Raw genomic sequence first — 19,005 nt, forward strand, 5'->3', positions numbered from 1 at the left:
TTAATTTGGCATTACCAACCTTATTTATTAAGATTCTTCAAAATATTATCCACAAGAAACATTTCTGAACTTACAATTATAATAAATCCTATGAAAATATTCAACAGTAAACATAGTCAACATGTATTTATAAAGAAAATAGTCATTAATGATTTTCAGTTCATGCGCTTTTTATACGTCTGGGATTTCAATTTGTATCACATTCAATTCCTATGCTTTAAAACTGTCAATTTGAGTATCTCAATATATACAAATGATGACCTAAGCCTCTGGATGGGAAAAAAACTTATTGAATCCAGTCACTGTTTCTCAGTAACTTATGTTACTGTGTTACATCAACCATAACCTTAAATTACATAGTACTGTTGAGGTTAGGTGTGACTTGTAAAAGCAAGAAGTATACATATTTATAAACAAAACTATGATACGATCTGTGCAATAAAGGAAAATATTTGCAAGCAGTAACAGATACTACAGGAATGTATCTATACTAACGTACAGTGAAATGCAGTTTGAATTCTAATGGAGTTTTTAAACTGAATTCAGTTACATAAGCTCCAAACTGATAAAACAATTTGAAAAACAGCTGCAATATCAATATAAAACTCTATATCACGTAATATCTCTAAAAAATAAACTATCATGTTTATTATGTGATAGGAATTTAAAAGTATTTAATAATTTTGTTGTTTTGTTGCATTTCTGACAAATGTTAAGCTCATGCCACAATTGAAAACATCCAATAGGCGATGCAATAAATGACATTTATAAATGTTCTGCTCTGCTGGCCTTGGAGACTGTATTCACAAGTCACAAACACTTTAATTACTATTGGCAGACATGTAGAGAAGTTATTATTTTGGTTCCTGAAATAAAAAAACAAACAAACATTATAATCGAGTAAGTTACCTAAGACCTATACAATCTGCAGTTACCAAACATATTCCTGATGGTTTTGTATACCTGAAATCTTAGTTTCTTGAAGATACAGCCCAGTTAAGCTTTGGTCTGCCTCAATCTACAGCATCCAAGATCCTCATTAGGACACCACAGCCGGAGGATCAGCATATTATGACATTACCTGCATGACCAACTCCAGGGAGTAGAGCCGTAAGAAGCTGATAGTCTTTCAGCTAGTCAATTCCCCCAAATTTAATGGCACCCAAAGATTAATTAGCATCTTCACACGAGACTACCACTGGTCTCTAACCTCAAATAAGTGAACCCGGTCAAAACTCTTATACCCAATTTGGCTTATTATTTTGTGATTATGGAACATGAAAACTGTTCTACCACACAATACAAAACCCAAGATAACTCGGGATAAAAATGGAACTATATAAAGATTTATTTATTGTGCTGAAAAGCATATTGAACAAACAAGAATTAATGTTCAAAAATTACAAAACTGAACTAATTTTTTTTTTTCAGCTTCCAAATTCAGGAATTGAATTACTATAGCAAGTAGTTAATATGAATTCTTACCAGAGGTCTGAGATCAAAGATTAGTGATTTGCCTTGTGCAGTCGAATGGCTCAGACTTGAAGAAGAATAGGCACTTGTTTCAGGATTGGCACTGAGCTCATGGCAGGAAGCAGATGGTAGTGTATCAGCTTCACGGGAATGGTGACTGTCATCAACACCCAGTATTGACAAATTAGGCAGCAGAACACTGATAGCAGCTCCATTCTGCGAAAATTCTGAGCTGTCTGGATCATCTAGATGAGCTGGTGCTATCTCCTGGTCCTAAATAATTAATCATGTACATGTATGCATACATGAACGCAATTTCAATGCTACCGACTTAAAAATCCACAAAATAAAATATAACTGATTTTCATTTAAAGGAAAGAAGTCAATTAACTTACCAGAACAGCATGTCTGTAAGGTCTCTGTGATGCAGAGTTCTGTTTTGCCACTGTAACTGGCAGATAATTATCACCCGAGCAATAAGTTTCTTGCGATGGTGGCGACACTTCAATCTCAGGAGATGGCACATATTGTGGTGTGACTGGAAATGGATGAGACGCTAAACCAAGAGCACGTGGGGAATGCGCGCCGGCTGCCGAGATAGGTTGCGGACTGACTGACGGAGAATAGGAGGGTGACGGAAAAGCAGCAACTGGCAGGAAGTTATGACTATTGGAAGTGTTTGGAGGATGACATAAATATACATTGTTAAGTCCCGCCTGCTGGACGCTGCCAACGGGATGGTTCGACGGTATCGTCAGCATCAGACTTGTTCTTACACACTGTCCGCCCGAGCTCCCAGGATCTGCGACAATTGGAGAAGGGAATAAGTTGGTTGGTAAACTGGTTTTAACATTTATTCAACTGTATTTGTTCCTTACGACAGTTAACACATTACACAAATCAAAATGTGAATTTAAATAACATTTTCTTCATGACAGAGAAGGTTATACTGTCAGAACTCAGCGATAAGAGCTTTTTGGGTAAAATGGTGTGAACTGGAAGCAGGTAGAGTTGTTACTGAGGTAATACAGAATTTTCATTGGACATCCTACCCCTGGCACTACAATAAAAATATGAAGAGGGGAAACTGGAATTAATATGTGTAATAATTTTAAATTACATAATTTTTAACTTTTTCATCAATATTTTATAACTCAAAACAGCTGTATTTTTGGATGTTACACTGTGTAGCCTGGTAGATATTTATAAATATTTCAGAGGGGCGATCGCCTTAGATGATGATGTTTATATGCAGAAGACTTTCTGTGATACAGAATGTTTTGAATGAATTACTCACCAACAATTCTCTAGTTGCTTTGAAAAATCACAAAACTGAATGGAAATTATATTCTTTCTTTTTTGGCTTCCAATTTGTGAGAAAAAATGATAAGTAAGGAAAGTGGTAAACAATTTTTTTAAATTTCTCTGGTTATATAGCATCAAGTGGTAGGAAAACTTATGAATTATGGACTGCAAAGACAATGAAAGGAAAAGGTCAAAGTCTGTACTGGGAAGGGAGAAAAAGAAAATCATGGTAATTGGTTTCTAGCCAAGATATGAACCTAGAACCTCTTTAACAAAAAAAGAAAAAGGTTTCATTATGTAACATAAAAGATGCAAAGTTGGCCTAGCACCACGAAGGATGACGACATTTTTTAAGATTCACTTACAATGAACCGCGTCACAAATTTGGTGCCTTGAAGTAACTGCTTCCAGCTCTTCAAGAACTTTCTCCATTTTTGGCCGATGTTTGGGTATCTTCTTTACGCACTCTATGCCTAGGGACACCAGATGTTGGAAAATTGCTGGATTTTCTGGTACTGCCTTCTTGTCAATGAGTGTTTCCAATTGTTCTTTTGTGCAGCTCTCCACGTGCTCTTTCTAGACAAAGAAATACGTAACCTTCATAACATATTGCATAAATTTTCAAGAAATATGTTCAATGGCACAATGATTAATTAATAATAAACTGAAAAGTATACCGAAGAAAGCAGCTGTGACCTGCATCTGCATGGAGGGACTGAGAGAAATCATAAAAAGTTTTTGGACCAAAATTTGAACCTAGCACCTCTGAATAAAAAGCAGGAGTGGTACCCAATTGCCCATGGCATTTGTTGATTCTCTTAAATATTCCATTCCAAAGAAATTAACAAACAGAATGGGTCATGTTTCTTTATAGAGCAACATTTTTATTAACTTTAAATTTATTTCCGTAAGCCTCTTTACCGTATTTATGTTTTTTATATAATAAATTAATATGAAAATACTGATTATCAATCAAAACGTTTTAATATGAATATCTTTAAACCATTTTCACAGTGTAATAATTCAGAAGACAACACTTGACATCTTCACTGTTTTTAAAACCTGAAATCTCATAATCGTAATCAACGCACCAACATAATTGCATTTTGTAATAATTGAGTTTAAATTATTTTTTTACCAGAAGTTTGCAGGTTCTGGAATCATCATATGCCCTTAATCCAGTTGCCAATTCAAACAGCACCTGTAAAAATTTAATAATAAAAAACTAATCTTTACAGCAGTTATCTTGGTGAAATAAAAAATAAAATTTAAAAAACAAAAAGACTAAAGACATACTATAGACAATATTTAAAATTGCTCAGATATGAAAGTTACATTTCCTCAAGAAAATTATTTAATAAAAAACAGCTTAGTCAATAATCTGGAGGTCACAGGTACGGACAACGCAACCACGGCTCGCCACAGACCAGCTACGGCCATCGGACCATCGGATCAATAGCTAAGTACAGAGTCTATTCCTATGAATAACAACATCTAGCGCAGTGTCGCTTGAAATACTTTTGTTAAACACCCTATTCATTATTTATTTTCTAAATCAAGTTTAAACCATTTGATTAAATTAATTAATTTCTCCAATGCCACTATGATGACCTATTAAGGTTGAAACGCGTATGGCAATAGCGTCATTTTTATAGCGTTAATAGTTGTTTGTTTACTTATTTTATATTTATAGTTTAGTCAATACTTACAATACCAAAACTGTAGGTATCAACTTTCGTTGACATTTGTTTACCACGCAGAAATTCATCCGGAAGATAAGGCCGAGTTCCGTGAACCCTGCTCACTTTCATGTGTGTGTAATTATTTTGAGGCCCTTCTCTCGCAAGTCCAAAATCACCAATACGTGGGATGAAGTTTACATCCAGTAAAATATTGGCACTGCAGTATGAAATATATAATTAAAAAAAATAAATAAATTAATGTGAATTACCATTTTAAAGTCCAGATGTTATTTTACATATTACTGTCCAAGGAAAGGAGTGGAAAGGAAGAAGAAAGCATACCGAAGCGTATTAACAAACCATTCAGAGACCGACACCAGAGCAGCGTCAGATTACACACGGTGGGCGACATACGGTCGGACGTGGCATGCCAGATCAGTAGTGACATTTATCCCCTCCAATATGAATACAAGTCTGGCACATAAGCTACACCAGCGGTTGTAGTAGTTTAAATTATTGTTTGATCAAGCATTATTCAGTTTTTAAATAGTCGAAGTGGTCCTTTCTTCGGCGCTATTTATCATTCAGAGAAATTAAACCAACTGCAGAATCCCAATACATTCACAAAACATTACTGAAATATTATAACCGCCACGGTGGTCTAGCAGTAATACTGGGGTCCTGGGTTCGATTCCCAGCGGTGCTCAGATTTACAACTTGTGTTGGGCAAGGCAGTGGTCTAGGCATCACGGAGTTTTCCTCCGGGGTTTCTCCGGTTTCTCCGTGGCATCCCAACATTTACACCACTTTCATCATCATTTCGCAAAAAGGGGGTGACAGCAGGAGCGTTAAATGTTGCGGTCCCGATCAAACCCATGTACTGATGGGTCATGAATCCTGCTAACCACCAATGCACACCATGCTGAATGGTGTGTACTGGATATGAAATATTAAAATGTCTCACACAAATCTTGTAGAATAATGATGCCCTTTACTTCCTACCTTTTTATGTCTCCATGTATAAAAGGCTTTGAATTGTTGTGTAAAAACTGAAGGCCCCTTGCCGTTCCTTGTGCGATATTATGCCTCTGAAGCCATGTTAACGGTGGTGTTCCTTTCTGCAAGAAAAAATAATATCCATACAGTTTTCAATCTTCTTCTTCTATGGTTCTCCGGTCCGTATTCGGTCCATGGCCTCCTCAATTCTCCTCTTCCATTCGGTCCTCTGTTAGGTCCGTCTGTCTGAGGCTTTGACTGAGGTTTCGGAACATCTTTCTTTTTACGGTGCAAGGTCGTTAGCCTTGAGACCAACCCCCAACCTGGAGGACCAGGGTACCTGTCTTAGTCTGACCTCTCCCCCTCGACCAATCTGGCTAGGGAGGCCCTACCAGTAGCTCTTGGGGTCACTGAGGTACTAAAGCCCCACCACCATGACAAGGTCTGTTTTCAATTAGTCCATTAAAAATTAAAAATTTTAGCAAAGCACTGTTTCTATTTCATAATTTACTCAATTGCCACACAATTTAAACTCGACATACCCTGACAATATCAAACCAATTACATTAAAATATCTCTTACACGCTGCCCAAGAATTGTAGCAAAGAATTCTAGAAAATGTTTCAAATTCTGATAAAAATAATTACCCGGCATAACAGACGATCCTCTAAAGAGCCGTTGGGCATGAACTGGTACACGAGGCAGGGCTCGTCGCCCCCGACACTGAATCCGAACAATGGCAGTATGTTGTCGTGACGGCACGAGTTCAAAATTCGGAGCTCTCTCAGCGACTGCTCCAGTTGTGCCTGGCTATTTTCTGGATGTGCTGCTCCTCTCTGAATAAAGAAAATTAATTAATTAATTAAAACTCACATTACCATAACAATTTGAAGAGCCTTTTCCGATTGCTGTTACCACTTTCAAGGTCATATGAGAAAATAATATTTTCTCCATTACCTGTTCTATTCTCTTGACTGCTACCTGCGTGTTCTTCCAATTTCCTTTGAAAACTGTCCCAAAACCTCCTTTTCCCAGAATGTTATGTTTTGCCCAACCCTGAGTTGCTTCTAGCAGTTCTTGGTAATCAATGTGTGGCATTGCACCACAGTTTTCAGTCACTGATGACACATCCGATGCATCTGCGTAAGAGAAATTCACAAAATGACTAAAACCTCAGTTCATCAGAAATGTTTGTTGTTCAGAATTAATCTGTGTTAATTACTTGATAGCTTTCTATGCTGATTATATCCGGGAGCATTATTTTCCTTGTTATCTGGTGGAAATCTGCAAGCTCCGTCTTGAGACGTAGGTAGGGTGACTCCGGCAAGAGGCCTGGGAATTCTTGCCATCTCACTACCGGCTTCTGGAATACGAGCTGGTGAGAGCCTCATCGTATTGAGGATTTTTCTTTCTGGCTGTTCTGGGAGAAAGCTGAGTTTGCTATGAGCGTAGTCAGTTGATTCAGTTAAATTCAAGTTATGGCGACTAATGTCCAGGTTCTTGTTCCCTGATGGCACATTTGAACTTGATGCTTCACTGTTAACTGCAACTCGTGCCTCCTCTCCTCCGACAGCTGCTTCGTTTGTTTCTGAAGATACTTTACTCTCTGCACCCAGTAATTGGCTGCCTTTAGATAATGGCCTCAACATTTCTTCGCCTTCATAAATAAATCGATGATAATATGGATCAACTGAAAGTAACAAAACCAATGGTCAGCTGAGATCAAGAGTAACCTATCGATATATGACAGAATATTCATTATATCACAAACCACATTACACTTTTCACTTTTGGGATGTTTATTAAACTGAAATCATGACCAGATAATGTACTTTAATTCAGGTTTTTATGATAATGAGTATGAAGATGGCTATATTCTGGGATGTTAAGCCATGCAGTAAACTGTACTAAAGAATCACTCTCACCAAAGGGTTTCAAAACAAGCATAGCCTGATAGTGCTGCATCTCTGAAAGCAGCACAAATAACTCCAAAACAGTATGATTTTGATGTCCCCATAGAGTCAGAAGTTCATCAGATGGGGAATTGCCTCTCAGAACCTCTCTACGCAGATCCTGAATTGTCATCATGTCAAACTTCATGTGTATGCCCCCTGAAATAACATGAACAAACCTTAGGGCTATAATTAAATTAAGAGTAATATACTAAATGCTTGTTTTTACTCAGTTCAAACTGGTAAAACACTAGAATAGAATTGAATTTATTTACACTCCATAGATCCTTCATAAGCCTAAGCCTATTCATCTGTTATGTGATTCATAGCAGACAAACACATGAGAAGGTACAATTCAGTACACAGGAACCTGTTACATACAATAACTCCAAGTGAGAAAAGGTAGATTTGAATATGGAGTTTGGACTAAAGTGAATGAGTTGTTGTAATTGTCAAGTACTGAAAGTAGTATAAATGTAACGACCAAATGTGAAATGTTGCCTTCAGTACTTATTCCAAAGGTCTACAAAAATGACACCAAAAAAGTCTAAAAAAACATCAAAATATTTTTTACCTAGTTCCTCCCATTTATCCATCCGGTCTAATATTCGACAAAGCTCTCTGCGCTCAAAATATGGTAAATGATACACATATCTAACATTCTGCTTGTTGTCTGCCATAATGACATATGTCAAAGGCACTCTTCACATTCGCAACCACTGCTTCCCTAACCACCAAACCACAAAACTCTCCTTCTACCACAGGTTATACCAACATCACAAATATTAATGGTACTTTAGGCCACACTGCCAACCTCATCACTACAACAGCAAACATTTTTCTCTCCACGGTAACTAAAGCGATAATATACTCTCAATTGATAGCACAGATCTCTCTTATCGCATTGATGTCTAATCATGTGGTCGCCGTGATGTCATGTACTTTAGTACATCCTGCCAAGAGAGCATTCATCACCTTTGCGAGAGAATATGTGTATAGACAAGGATGCCAACTTTGAACGAAAATGGATTTGATGTTCTGGTCTTTTGGCGCCGTTTAGACTCGTTAGATGCCAACGTTACGGTAAAACATACTCTCTCCGTCCTCAGGCTGAAGAAATTTTGACATAAAACCCAGATCATAATCATTATTCTCACAGCCGTGAAAGCAAATAAATTAAAACTGATGTAATCCTGGATTTTAATTAATTATATGGCCCATGTTATTTCAGGATATAATCGATTATTCAAATTCATATAAGGATTATAATGTATATAATTTACTTTACGACTGGCCGTTAAAGGTAAAGTACTCTGGTGCTTAATTAGACTTAAAGCACTACGTCACGAAGTACTATGGTGTCCTGGGCACAAGTTAGAAACGATTGGCCAGCTTCACTTTCCAGTCACTTTACCCCTGGGAAAGAGCCACTGGTATTCATTGGGTGGGTCGGTCTGGACTGGGTAGTTAAGAGAAAAATATCTATCCTCGCTGGGAATCGAAATATATTCTCCGGCCTGTAACTTAGCCCCCATATGAACAAACCTACGGTATAATGAGTGTTTACACGTTATAATATATAAATGATATAGTATAGAATTTTTTAAAAAAATTAAAAGTCGTGTGTGTTATGCGATTTATTAAAACTTCCCATTTATTTCGTTTCGACTTCCTGCATATTTTGGATCGTCCAGCGCAAGAAGGAAGCGTCCGACGACGGCTAGGTATGTGAAGAACTTAGCTGACTTGGTAAGGTGATGCAGTGGCCCGGATTCAGTCCGAAGTTGGCAGCGGTATCATCAGTGTGGTGCACGGTGAACACCTGTGAGAACCGAAGTGTGGTGATATGGGGTCTGGTAATGTGATACATCGGTCGTCTTCAAGATCTAAGCTACCACCTTCAAAATTAATGGATTTCGTTGTTGTAATGGTAGGTGTATAATATTGGGAAGGAAATATTAACTTTATGATACAGAGAATTGGTGTGTATTTTTTTAATGTAGTTAATAAACATTAGACTTCATTCAGTAGTATGTAAACGTTAGACCGCTCATTACAATTTTTTTTGTGAAATTTTATCGGTACGAGTTTCAGACAGAACACATAAAACCCATTTTCCTACAACAGGCTCAAAGAAATTGTGTGTTATATTTAGTTAATGATAGTTTTTAAACCAGCAGCAGTAAGATGTGATTTAGTTACTGGGTTATAATATTTCGTTTGTGTGGAAGTTTTCGTCGGATTGAGTTACGGTAACAGAAAGGACATTGGTTTATTATAAATATAAGGATTCCCTCTCAATACCTCTTAAAATTAATTGCTAAATAATAAATATCTTAACAGAAGTGACTGTGTCTTCTTTAGTTTTAGTCCCGATCACACAAAGTAATTTTATGAAACAGCAGAAAAATGCACACGTCGTTTAAAGTTTATTCACGATGCTTTTTAAACAGTAAAATTTATCTAAGAGTTGATCGGTGAATGATAAAGAACCACAGAGTGGTAAATATTTGGAAGAGAGCGATCTTAGTCGATTTAGGATTATTTCCACAGAACTTGTGTGTTGCGTCTTAAGACCGAGGCAGCTGACTTACTATTCGCAGTCTCTCGCTATGCTAATTGTTATTCATTCTGGCGTGTCCGATGTTTGCATCACTGACATGTGCACGTCGGACAATATAATGTCCACAAAGTCGTCCTCACAAATAACTTTCATTTGCCGATGAATGTCAATCGGTGGAAAGCTTTCTTCAGTGAAATTTATTCCGCCAGAAAGTCCCCTCATATTGTTTCATTTTGACGCTGTAATTCATAGACCTCTAATGGCAGCACAATCTGCAACACTATCCCAGTATTTGCTTCGAGAGACTGAGGAAAACCACAAAACATTTCAGTCAAGATATCCGGTATTCGAGGTAGAGATCTGAACCAGAAACGTCCCAAATATGAAATAAGAATACTAACCACTTAGCCTCGACGTTCTGTTATAACTTCGGAATGGATTTGTTTTCTAGACGAAATGAAAATTGCGTCATTGCTTCATCACGCGTCAATAAAAACGTATAAGCCTACTATATACACAAATATACAGTTCGTCATGGCGTTGGGCCAAAAGTACATTGAACTAGGGCCACCCAATTGTGTCATTTATTCACTGCGCGCAAAGCTACCGGTCTATATAAACAGGTGGAAGGAGCCCTAAACGAGTCACATTGCCAGACATCGAACTTAATGGCTTATTGGCCGAGAAGTTAAACTACTGGTTCCCAAAACAAAGAAAATGATTAATGACTTGTTTCTGTACAGTGTGAAAGGCTTCGAAAGGAAGATGGTCACTGTTGAAACATGAATGAGTGTAGCCATGAATTTCGTTCACAATTTCACCAGGTTTTAAAGCACATTATTTGATCGCAAATTCAACTAAATTCCTTTTGAACAAGCCCGGAAGGAGATTTGCAATGAAACACGTGCGTCATCATTAATGGACATAATACTACTGTGGTATGCAAAATCACAAATAACAAGCTGGAAAATATGTACACCAGTTAGTACAACTGCCTGTGATAATAAGTACAAATAATTGTCTGTGACCTCGCGTGGGTCTTGGCCGCTCGTGGGTTCAAATCCCGCTCGATGCATGGACACAATGAGACAGACCATCCATCGTCCAATAATATCAGTGTCTAAAAAGATTAGAAATAATTTATGAATTAAAACAATTCAGTAAGAATTGAAGTACATAAGTGTGCTACTTTATACAGTGAACAATAACCTCACATTTGTATTTTTAAATAATTTTCGCAAGCCTGGCTTTCATGATGCCTATGTTTCGCATATTGAAAACCGACAGTCGGATGACAGGTGACTGGAAACTTTTGAGAGAGATAAAGTAGGTTGTAGCTTTGAGGACAAACTGGATTGCACTTGCTGTAAGACATCGCATAGACGGGTTGACTGCCCTCTGTGATAGGCGTCACGTCTAAGTTTTAGTGTGGATCAGCGTAGGTCGTTAAAAAATCCTTTTCTAAAGAAAAAAATTACAGACGAGTTATAAATATGACATCTGAAGCTGTATCAGAAGTAAATGTAGTATAAAATAGCGAATGTTGTAGCAGAATGACTAAATTCTTGTACCAGCTGTTTGTAGGTTTAATATGTTTCATTCTCAGTTCAAACAGCAATTATTTCCGTAAACAGAGTTAAGCAACTGATCTTTGTAATGGTGAAGTGTTGTGTTTTCTTTGAGGTACGGACTGAATTTTTAAATGTTATCTAGACCAGTGGTATTCAATCTGGGGTACGCCAAGATATCTTAGGGGGTACGTGAAATTTTTAAAAAGTATATATATTATTTTATGATAAACACTGAATAATCAGTAATGTAATTTATTTAATTTATTTTAGATGTAGATTATATACTATGTATAACTTGAATTATACACCAACAATTTTGGGGGTACAAAGTTAAAGAGAAATTATATCTGGGGGTACGCGAACAAAAAAGGTTGAATACCACTGCTATAGACGATCTATGACTTGAAAGGGTTAAATGTTTTCTTCAGGAGAACGTCGTCATTTGTGGTTTCATAGACGAACCGCCTCTGAGTGGAGGGAAACGAACAATCAGTCCGTCCTGAGAAGTACCGTTACGATGGAAAACCTGTAACGGGTCCTACTGACCCCAAGCGTACAGGGAAGCATCTGAGGAAATGTATTGACGGATAAGGTGACGCACCTACTCAATACACATTCCACAGAGATGAATCCCACGAATAAATTAAACTGTATAGAAATTCTTTACAATCCAGGGCACTTCAACCTATAGCCCACGGCATGGATGTGACCGTGGACATTTGTTCTGTTTCGGTTGAAATTACAACCAGGAAAAAAAAAATACATTTCTACTAGAACTTACGAGTCCACAGACGGACTTGAAAGTAACAGTAATGTACCAGTTATGACGAAATATAAAATTGAAAGCAGAATAATCATAACCACTTAAGTCAACGAACGAATGCTAAGTAACCCGAGATTCTGTTTATGAAGAATGTAATAGTTCATTCTTGAAACTATGCATACCATGCAGTGTATTGACATATAAAATCATAAATTCAAACAAAACTGTTTACACTTGAAAATACATATTTGTCTGCCACTGATGATGACCTCTTGAGGTCGAAACGCGTTTGGCACTAAGTGTATTTTTAAGTGTAAACAGTTTTGTTTTAATGTATGATTTTATATGTATTAGCGCAGTGGTTAGTGAATCTACTTCATTTTCGGAGATCACAGAACCAAAATCCTTCACAAAGATGACGTTTAACTGTTCATTTTATCGTAACGAAGATCGCTTAAAAGTTTAAGATTTCATGGCCTATGTAGTTGAAAATGAAATGGAAGACATATAGAACAGTATTTGGAGTCAATTTAGATTTTTAGTATCTCCGAATAATGCCTCATGGGCAACTTAGATTTGTGGTGATATAAACGGGGAAACATATTTTTATAAATTAATCCAGATGTAAACCCACCTTAACGCAAAGTAAGCAAATTAATGCGTCCATTCAATCTAATCGCTAAACTGTTCGGAGCATACGAGAGACCGGATGCAGTTATTGAATGAGTCGCGTTTAACTTCGACAAGAAGACCTATTTTAACACTGCGCATCTATTGTAATATGCAAATCACTGCTTACTTTCACATCTACGAACTCCGAATTCCAATGAGATGTATGTATAACTTCAAAGGCATTCCTAGTGACTATTTAAGTACCACGCCAAGAAGACGTATTGAGAGTTGAGGTAACCTCGGACCTAGATTCCAGTAAGTGGCCAGCTTTGGTGAACAAAGCTGCCTATAGTGAAGTTTTCTCCAGAGTGCCGAGGAGAACATTTGGAACTACGAAAAAATACATTAAAAGTGTCAAAAACAGGCACAACTGGACAGTCAGTTGCACAGACCGATTACATGACAAAACAAGGTCGAACAAGAAGGCACTGTTATTACCACACTTTCTTGACTATTGTTAAACTGAAGAAATAAATACATTTGAACTCGAAATGTCATGGCACACTTGCGAAGGTTTAGAAACACGGTCTTAGCTAAACGATTTCAAAATGTGTGCAAATATATGCAACGACGTCTAATTCTTTCTTTTACTGAAAGTCATGCAATACAATTACTGCTTCAGCCAGGTGCAACACAATAATCCAATTAGCAATTTCTACTAACGGTAAATAATAATGGTTCTTTACTGTTAGTTCTATATTCTACTATTGGTCATCTCCACAGATTTTAGTAAGTAAAGCGAGTAGAAGATTTCAGGATTGTGTAATGGCGTCTTGCATATACGAGGTGCGATCGGAAGGTTTCCAGACTGCGCGTATAAAAACCCGTACATTTATCTCAGGTATTAAATTCATCCATCACCCTCGAAGTAGTTCCCCTGGGAGTGAACACAACGATCCCAGCGCCGCTGCCAAGCCTGGAAGCATCCCTGGAAATCTTTCTTTGTCAGCCTGTCACCTCGTATAGGCTGTAGTTCCGACATTTCATGTGAAATGACTTGTCATTGGTCTTGAAGACGGAACCAGTAAAATACTCCCCAAAATGTCGGCAATACGAAGAGCAATTACACTTTGCTATCACACAAAACTACTACTAAGGAATTATCATAATCACAGATAATTCTGGTTAAAATTTGAGCCACATTGTTTTTTGGTGTCATTCGCTTTTCTGAAATTAGCTTACTGTTACTGGTCTGCTGTTGTCAATCACTTTAATACACGAAATTAATTATGATTAATATTAATATGTTTAATGTTCCACAAATGTAGGGTATACATCTGTTTTATGCAGTAGTGAAACCGGAAGAGATCAATTTTTGACATTGACTACGAGATGGACGGCCGCGGTTCGATTCTCGGCAGGAGCAGATTTCTTTTTTTTTAGCTTCCGTTTCCAGACCGTCTCCGAGGCATCAGCCTTCTATCCAATAGACACAAGGGGTTCTTTCTTCGGAGATAAAGCGACCGGAATGCGAAGATGACCGTTCAACTCGATCTTGTGCCGCGGTTCAAAATATGTGGAGCTATAACTCCATTACCCTACCGTCCTTAAGACGTGGTACTTCATACGTACCAGAGAAAACTTAAACTTTACCTTTGCTTTACATTATTTGTCTTTGTATCATATTACCACCAATGTTATTGGTATTATTTTTATTACCACTTCATAGATACAGGGCTTCTGTATAAATAATCATAATCTTCATCTAGCGGTCAGAAACTACGTCACTTGGTCTGTTATAATTATTGAATTATTGCCGTCTTTTGTTTGTTTGTGTATATTTATTTTGTCCACTACTTCTCTTTTTTAAACTTGTACTCGAGTTTTGTGCTGTTAAGTCAGCACGTAAATAAAGAACTGAATTATTATAATAATTTATTACCACGAATATGGTCTTTATTATTATTTTTATCATCGTCATCACCACCATATTGTCTGTTGTTGTTATTATTAGTATTATTATAGCCTCTAAATTATCAAAACTGTAAAGCTACATGGCCGCGTGCTCCGTCTCGCATTTTTTACAGATTTGTGTGGCGTGTTCGACGACGGTCATGTGTTCCGGTATAAAAATCCCCCAAAGCCCAGAAGTGGTACAGGAACCACCTGAAGGTTACTACGCTTTTGTTGAATCTCCGAATGCAGAACCACCTAGAGTCAGGCGTCCACCTTATCAACAGTCAGACAAGGAGTGTCCAGGTTTGTGCGTGGTCCACGCTCATGTCTTACAAATACTCTTACTGTTTAATGGCAACCAATAATTGAGAACAAGTGGCTGTCTGTCTGTCCATTAATTAATTCATGTCTATCCATATTAGAGTTAACATATGACACACGTTTTCAATTAAATTTAATTTTGGTCAACTAAACTGTTAACTAAACTGTACATCACATGAAGTTGAAGTCAAAAATTATTAAATTTCTCATCTTAAAAAATGCTTGTTTGATGCTATATGTTATATATTTGCTTGAAATCGACCATTTCAATCTGACCCACGTTACTGAGTGCAATTACTTTATGGCCACACCATATCATGAAGATCCACGACTTGTTTTTTATTTGGCGAAGGCTACGCATTGCACAGGAATTTATAATTGTAATTCGAAAAATGTTAATTATTTGTGAAAGTGATAAATTTGTACCTACAGTAAATAAACAAGGACAAATCAAAATTTAAAAATCGCAAATAAAGCTCGAAAATAGACTTCACTTTTCATCCCTTCTTAACTGATAAAATTTAATTTATGCTCGTAAAATTCAGTTTTTTCAATATAAACTACAAGCATGAAACTTAATGAGCGATACTGAAATACTACATAGGTCAAAATATTGCCGGTTACTGAAGGAAACTTAATTTCTTTCAACATATTTCCATTCGACTCACGACCAATATACATTAGATACCGAGTGTCAAAAGAAGTTCTTAATTCCATTTTCTACTTTGCCCAGGGACGCACAGCTACAGCCAACCTGATTCCCTCTTCAACCTGTGTGGAGACCTGAACAAAGGTGTCATCCCACCGAACCCCATGGGACAGAAAGTGCTGGGGGCAGCCTATCCATTGTAAGTCACTCTACGGTAGCATAAAACAGCATTTCTGAACCAGGTCATGGTTTGTGGTTTATTAAATGAGAATCTTAATATCTCAAGCTAAGTAACATTAGATGATTAGAGTATAATGAATTAGAAAGGATTTGGAAGGAAGCAGTAATGACGTAATTTAAGGTACTATCCTGGCATCTGCCTGGAGGGACTTAGGAAAACCATGAAAAATTTCAGTCAGGTAGCTGGTCTCGTCAAAATTTGAATCTGCGATCTTCTCAATATGAAACAGACGCGTTAACATCCACCAATGAATTGGGGAATTTTGGAAAATATTTCATACGTTGTCAGACACAGATCGTAAGTGTATTCTAGGCACTAACACAGAAGGTTTAATATTTTCCAAAACATTTAATGCAATTAAATAATTTCCATTCTCAAAAGAATGGTATTTCTGCGTGTCAAATGGCAATAAACAATATGATGTAAACATAAAAATGAATGTAATACATACAAAGTTGTTATTTCTGTTGGCAGCGAGTTAGTACGCAACAAGACTCTCGAGTTCTTCAGTAAGACACTCCCCATCCTGAAAGCTGACGAGACTCTGCCCAGAGTCGCCAAGTATCACCAGGACCCAGCCCAATGGAGTACCGGTTCCCTCGCACATAACTCGTACGTATCGATCTACCTTGAAGTTACTCAGCTGGTCAACAAATTCCCTGCTCTTACATAACGTTATTCAAACTGCTCCACAAGATTTTGAAACAATTTTTCTCGAATTTATTTTTTCTCCTATGCTTGGTAAGTGTCTTATCCATCTTTAATGATTTAATCATATCAGCAATATTAATGGTACTTCACATAAATATTCTTAGCACTTTGATTATGATCTGTCATACTTTGTTATTCTATATTTTTTAAACATTCCTAATCATATAATTGTCGTTCTGATGGTGGTTTGTTTAGGATAGCACCAGATCACAGACACCGCACTAGAAGAGACACAAAGGCGCCCGAAGCTAACGGAACCGAAGAAAGCCGAAGACAGACGGAAGACAAGACGATTGTCAGCGCCATCAAACGGGAAGCCAGGAAATTCTGTGATAACGGAGGAGGAGTGTAAGTTGAATATGTCGTCACATGTCTATTGCATGGATATTCATTAGTCCAGCCACATGTTATATCCCCGAACAGATTTTTGAGTATGTCTTGCAAAGCTGATAGTCACTTACCTTGTACAGAAATTCCCTGCCTTTTAAGGAATCCAATGTAACATGACTGTCATACGTAAGATTTGAGGTTTTCACAGCGGAGAGTATGAAGATTTCTGTCTTCTGGGTTGTTGCCCTGATGACGGAGGCAGTATGACCTCTGAAACGTTGGTTAACATCGACCAGACTACACAGCGCAACAACCCAGAAGACAGAAATCTTCAAGATAATATCTCTTTAACTCGCATTAAAATAATAAGATAAACAATCTTTAGCTACGATAACCAACGCCAGAATAATATAAAGCAGAATGTTCCTATCGATGCACACCATCGATACAGAGATTTTCTTGACGTCATGTTTGGGTTAGCCGTTAATACGCAAGTACCCGTTGATGACTTAATCACAAATTTAATTTTATAAACTTGTTATGGTTATATTTTAAGTGATGCTGAGCTTAGTTATAATAATAAATTTCTATTGCTTCATCATCAGTTTAAAACAGCTTTGAATTACTCAGCGTTGCGTAGTCGACAAACTATATATTTATCTCCGAGCAAACAACTCAAGTGAATTTAAATTTAAGTACCTTTGATTTGAAGTAATCGTTTGGTGCCAGGCTGTGCATGCTGTACAGAGCATTCAACGGAGAACCTCTGGCCTCCGGAATGGTTGAGCGTAGAGATGATTTTGGCGGAGAAACCCCGGAGTATCGCAGGGGAGAGGGTGCCTCCGTGGCTACAGTAGGTGCACACCACGAACCTTCTCTGCCTCCGACACCCTGTCCTGCCAAAGTGGACTATGCAACTCCTGTTTTTGCCAAGAACTACCAGGGTGTATGGCGCTACGTAGTGCAGATCCCATACGAAGGATATTTCACTCAGACTGTAGAAGTCACCAGATGTCTGTGAGTACAAAAATGTCGTAGGTCATTAATGTTAATGAGATTCTCTGTGAAAATAATAACGTTATAATTTTGCTTAATTAAACACATCACCACATACATTCTAAACCTCAATTAGTCAAATGTTTAAGGTAAATTATAAAAAAAACATGAATATTTAAAATTCCACCGAATATAACAGAAACGTAAGTTAATTAAAACAAATTGAAATATAAAGGTTAATAATTATCAAATCCTGTGAAATGCCGATACCAGAAGAATTATGACACGAAAATTTATTTATTTATGGTTTATTTAGCAATGCTGTGAGAGCTCATACAATGTATCAACTACAATAAATTATTTTCTGCCAAAGACAATCTCGCTGTCACTACCTGGATGGTGGTTGCCTTTCATCACCAAGATGGACAAGCCTGCTTGTTGCGGAAATTTATTACCCAGATACTTTCCTGCCAGCTGCACCAGGAGGAAGGTGGCCGTCACATAGAAATCCTGTCGCTGGAGAAAATCCACCTCCAGTACACGATTTCCAGAATTATCAACAGTACTTGCGAAAAAGAGCAGGTGTCCAAGCACCAGTATCGACAGAGAGTCCGAGTGTAACGACTCAGACACCAACCAAAAACAATTCCCAGTGCGACGGCATCGATGACTTAGGTTGCTTTCAGGTAGGATATATTTCAATTAACTACCTCCATGATACAGCATCTACTATGAGCAGCTGAAAGTAATTTAACTGGCCATAAAATTTTATTCTGAGCCAGTTTAATCAAGCTCACAAGCTATATTTCAAAGTTCATTTTAATATTATTCTCTGTCTTTGCATATGTCTCAAAAGCAGCCTCTACAACCAAAATTTATCATTT

The 19,005-nt window shown here is 37.4% G+C and overlaps 2 protein-coding genes across 3 annotated transcripts in view; one reads left to right on the forward strand and one right to left on the reverse strand.

Annotated features, from left to right (window-relative positions):
- On the reverse strand, window positions 1-16,623 carry LOC110829083 (pelle-like serine/threonine-protein kinase pik-1). 2 transcript variants are annotated; one of them, XM_087344196.1, is made up of 12 exons: window positions 16,536-16,623; window positions 7,382-7,567; window positions 6,679-7,146; window positions 6,414-6,595; window positions 6,104-6,292; window positions 5,463-5,578; window positions 4,488-4,677; window positions 3,917-3,979; window positions 3,144-3,354; window positions 1,869-2,275; window positions 1,486-1,746; window positions 1-866 (listed from the first exon to the last, which is right to left on the reverse strand). In XM_087344196.1, the coding sequence occupies exons 2-12, from the start codon at window positions 7,554-7,556 to the stop codon at window positions 855-857; spliced, it is 2,274 nt and encodes a 757-aa protein (XP_087200322.1). In that variant the 5' UTR covers window positions 7,557-7,567; window positions 16,536-16,623; the 3' UTR covers window positions 1-854. The 2 variants fall into 2 exon arrangements, with proteins under 2 accessions (XP_087200322.1, XP_021918116.1); XM_022062424.2 differs by lacking the exon at window positions 16,536-16,623 and adding an exon at window positions 7,983-8,358.
- The window catches only part of spz6 (Spaetzle domain-containing protein 6), an 11,028-nt gene continuing 1,100 nt past the window's right edge, over window positions 9,078-19,005 (forward strand). The window contains exons 1-7 of the mRNA XM_022062431.2: window positions 9,078-9,338; window positions 15,005-15,176; window positions 15,928-16,042; window positions 16,559-16,696; window positions 16,991-17,143; window positions 17,855-18,142; window positions 18,495-18,807. Coding sequence (XP_021918123.1) covers window positions 9,255-9,338; window positions 15,005-15,176; window positions 15,928-16,042; window positions 16,559-16,696; window positions 16,991-17,143; window positions 17,855-18,142; window positions 18,495-18,807 — 1,263 coding nt within the window. The 5' untranslated portion in view covers window positions 9,078-9,254. The remainder of the gene's footprint in view (window positions 9,339-15,004; window positions 15,177-15,927; window positions 16,043-16,558; window positions 16,697-16,990; window positions 17,144-17,854; window positions 18,143-18,494; window positions 18,808-19,005) is intronic.

This window comes from Zootermopsis nevadensis, unplaced genomic scaffold (assembly GCF_977971745.1).
Source record: "Zootermopsis nevadensis isolate Lab colony 2312 unplaced genomic scaffold, Znev_1.0 Znev_ptg000007l, whole genome shotgun sequence".
NCBI classification, from domain to species: Eukaryota; Metazoa; Arthropoda; class Insecta; order Blattodea; family Termopsidae; genus Zootermopsis; species Zootermopsis nevadensis.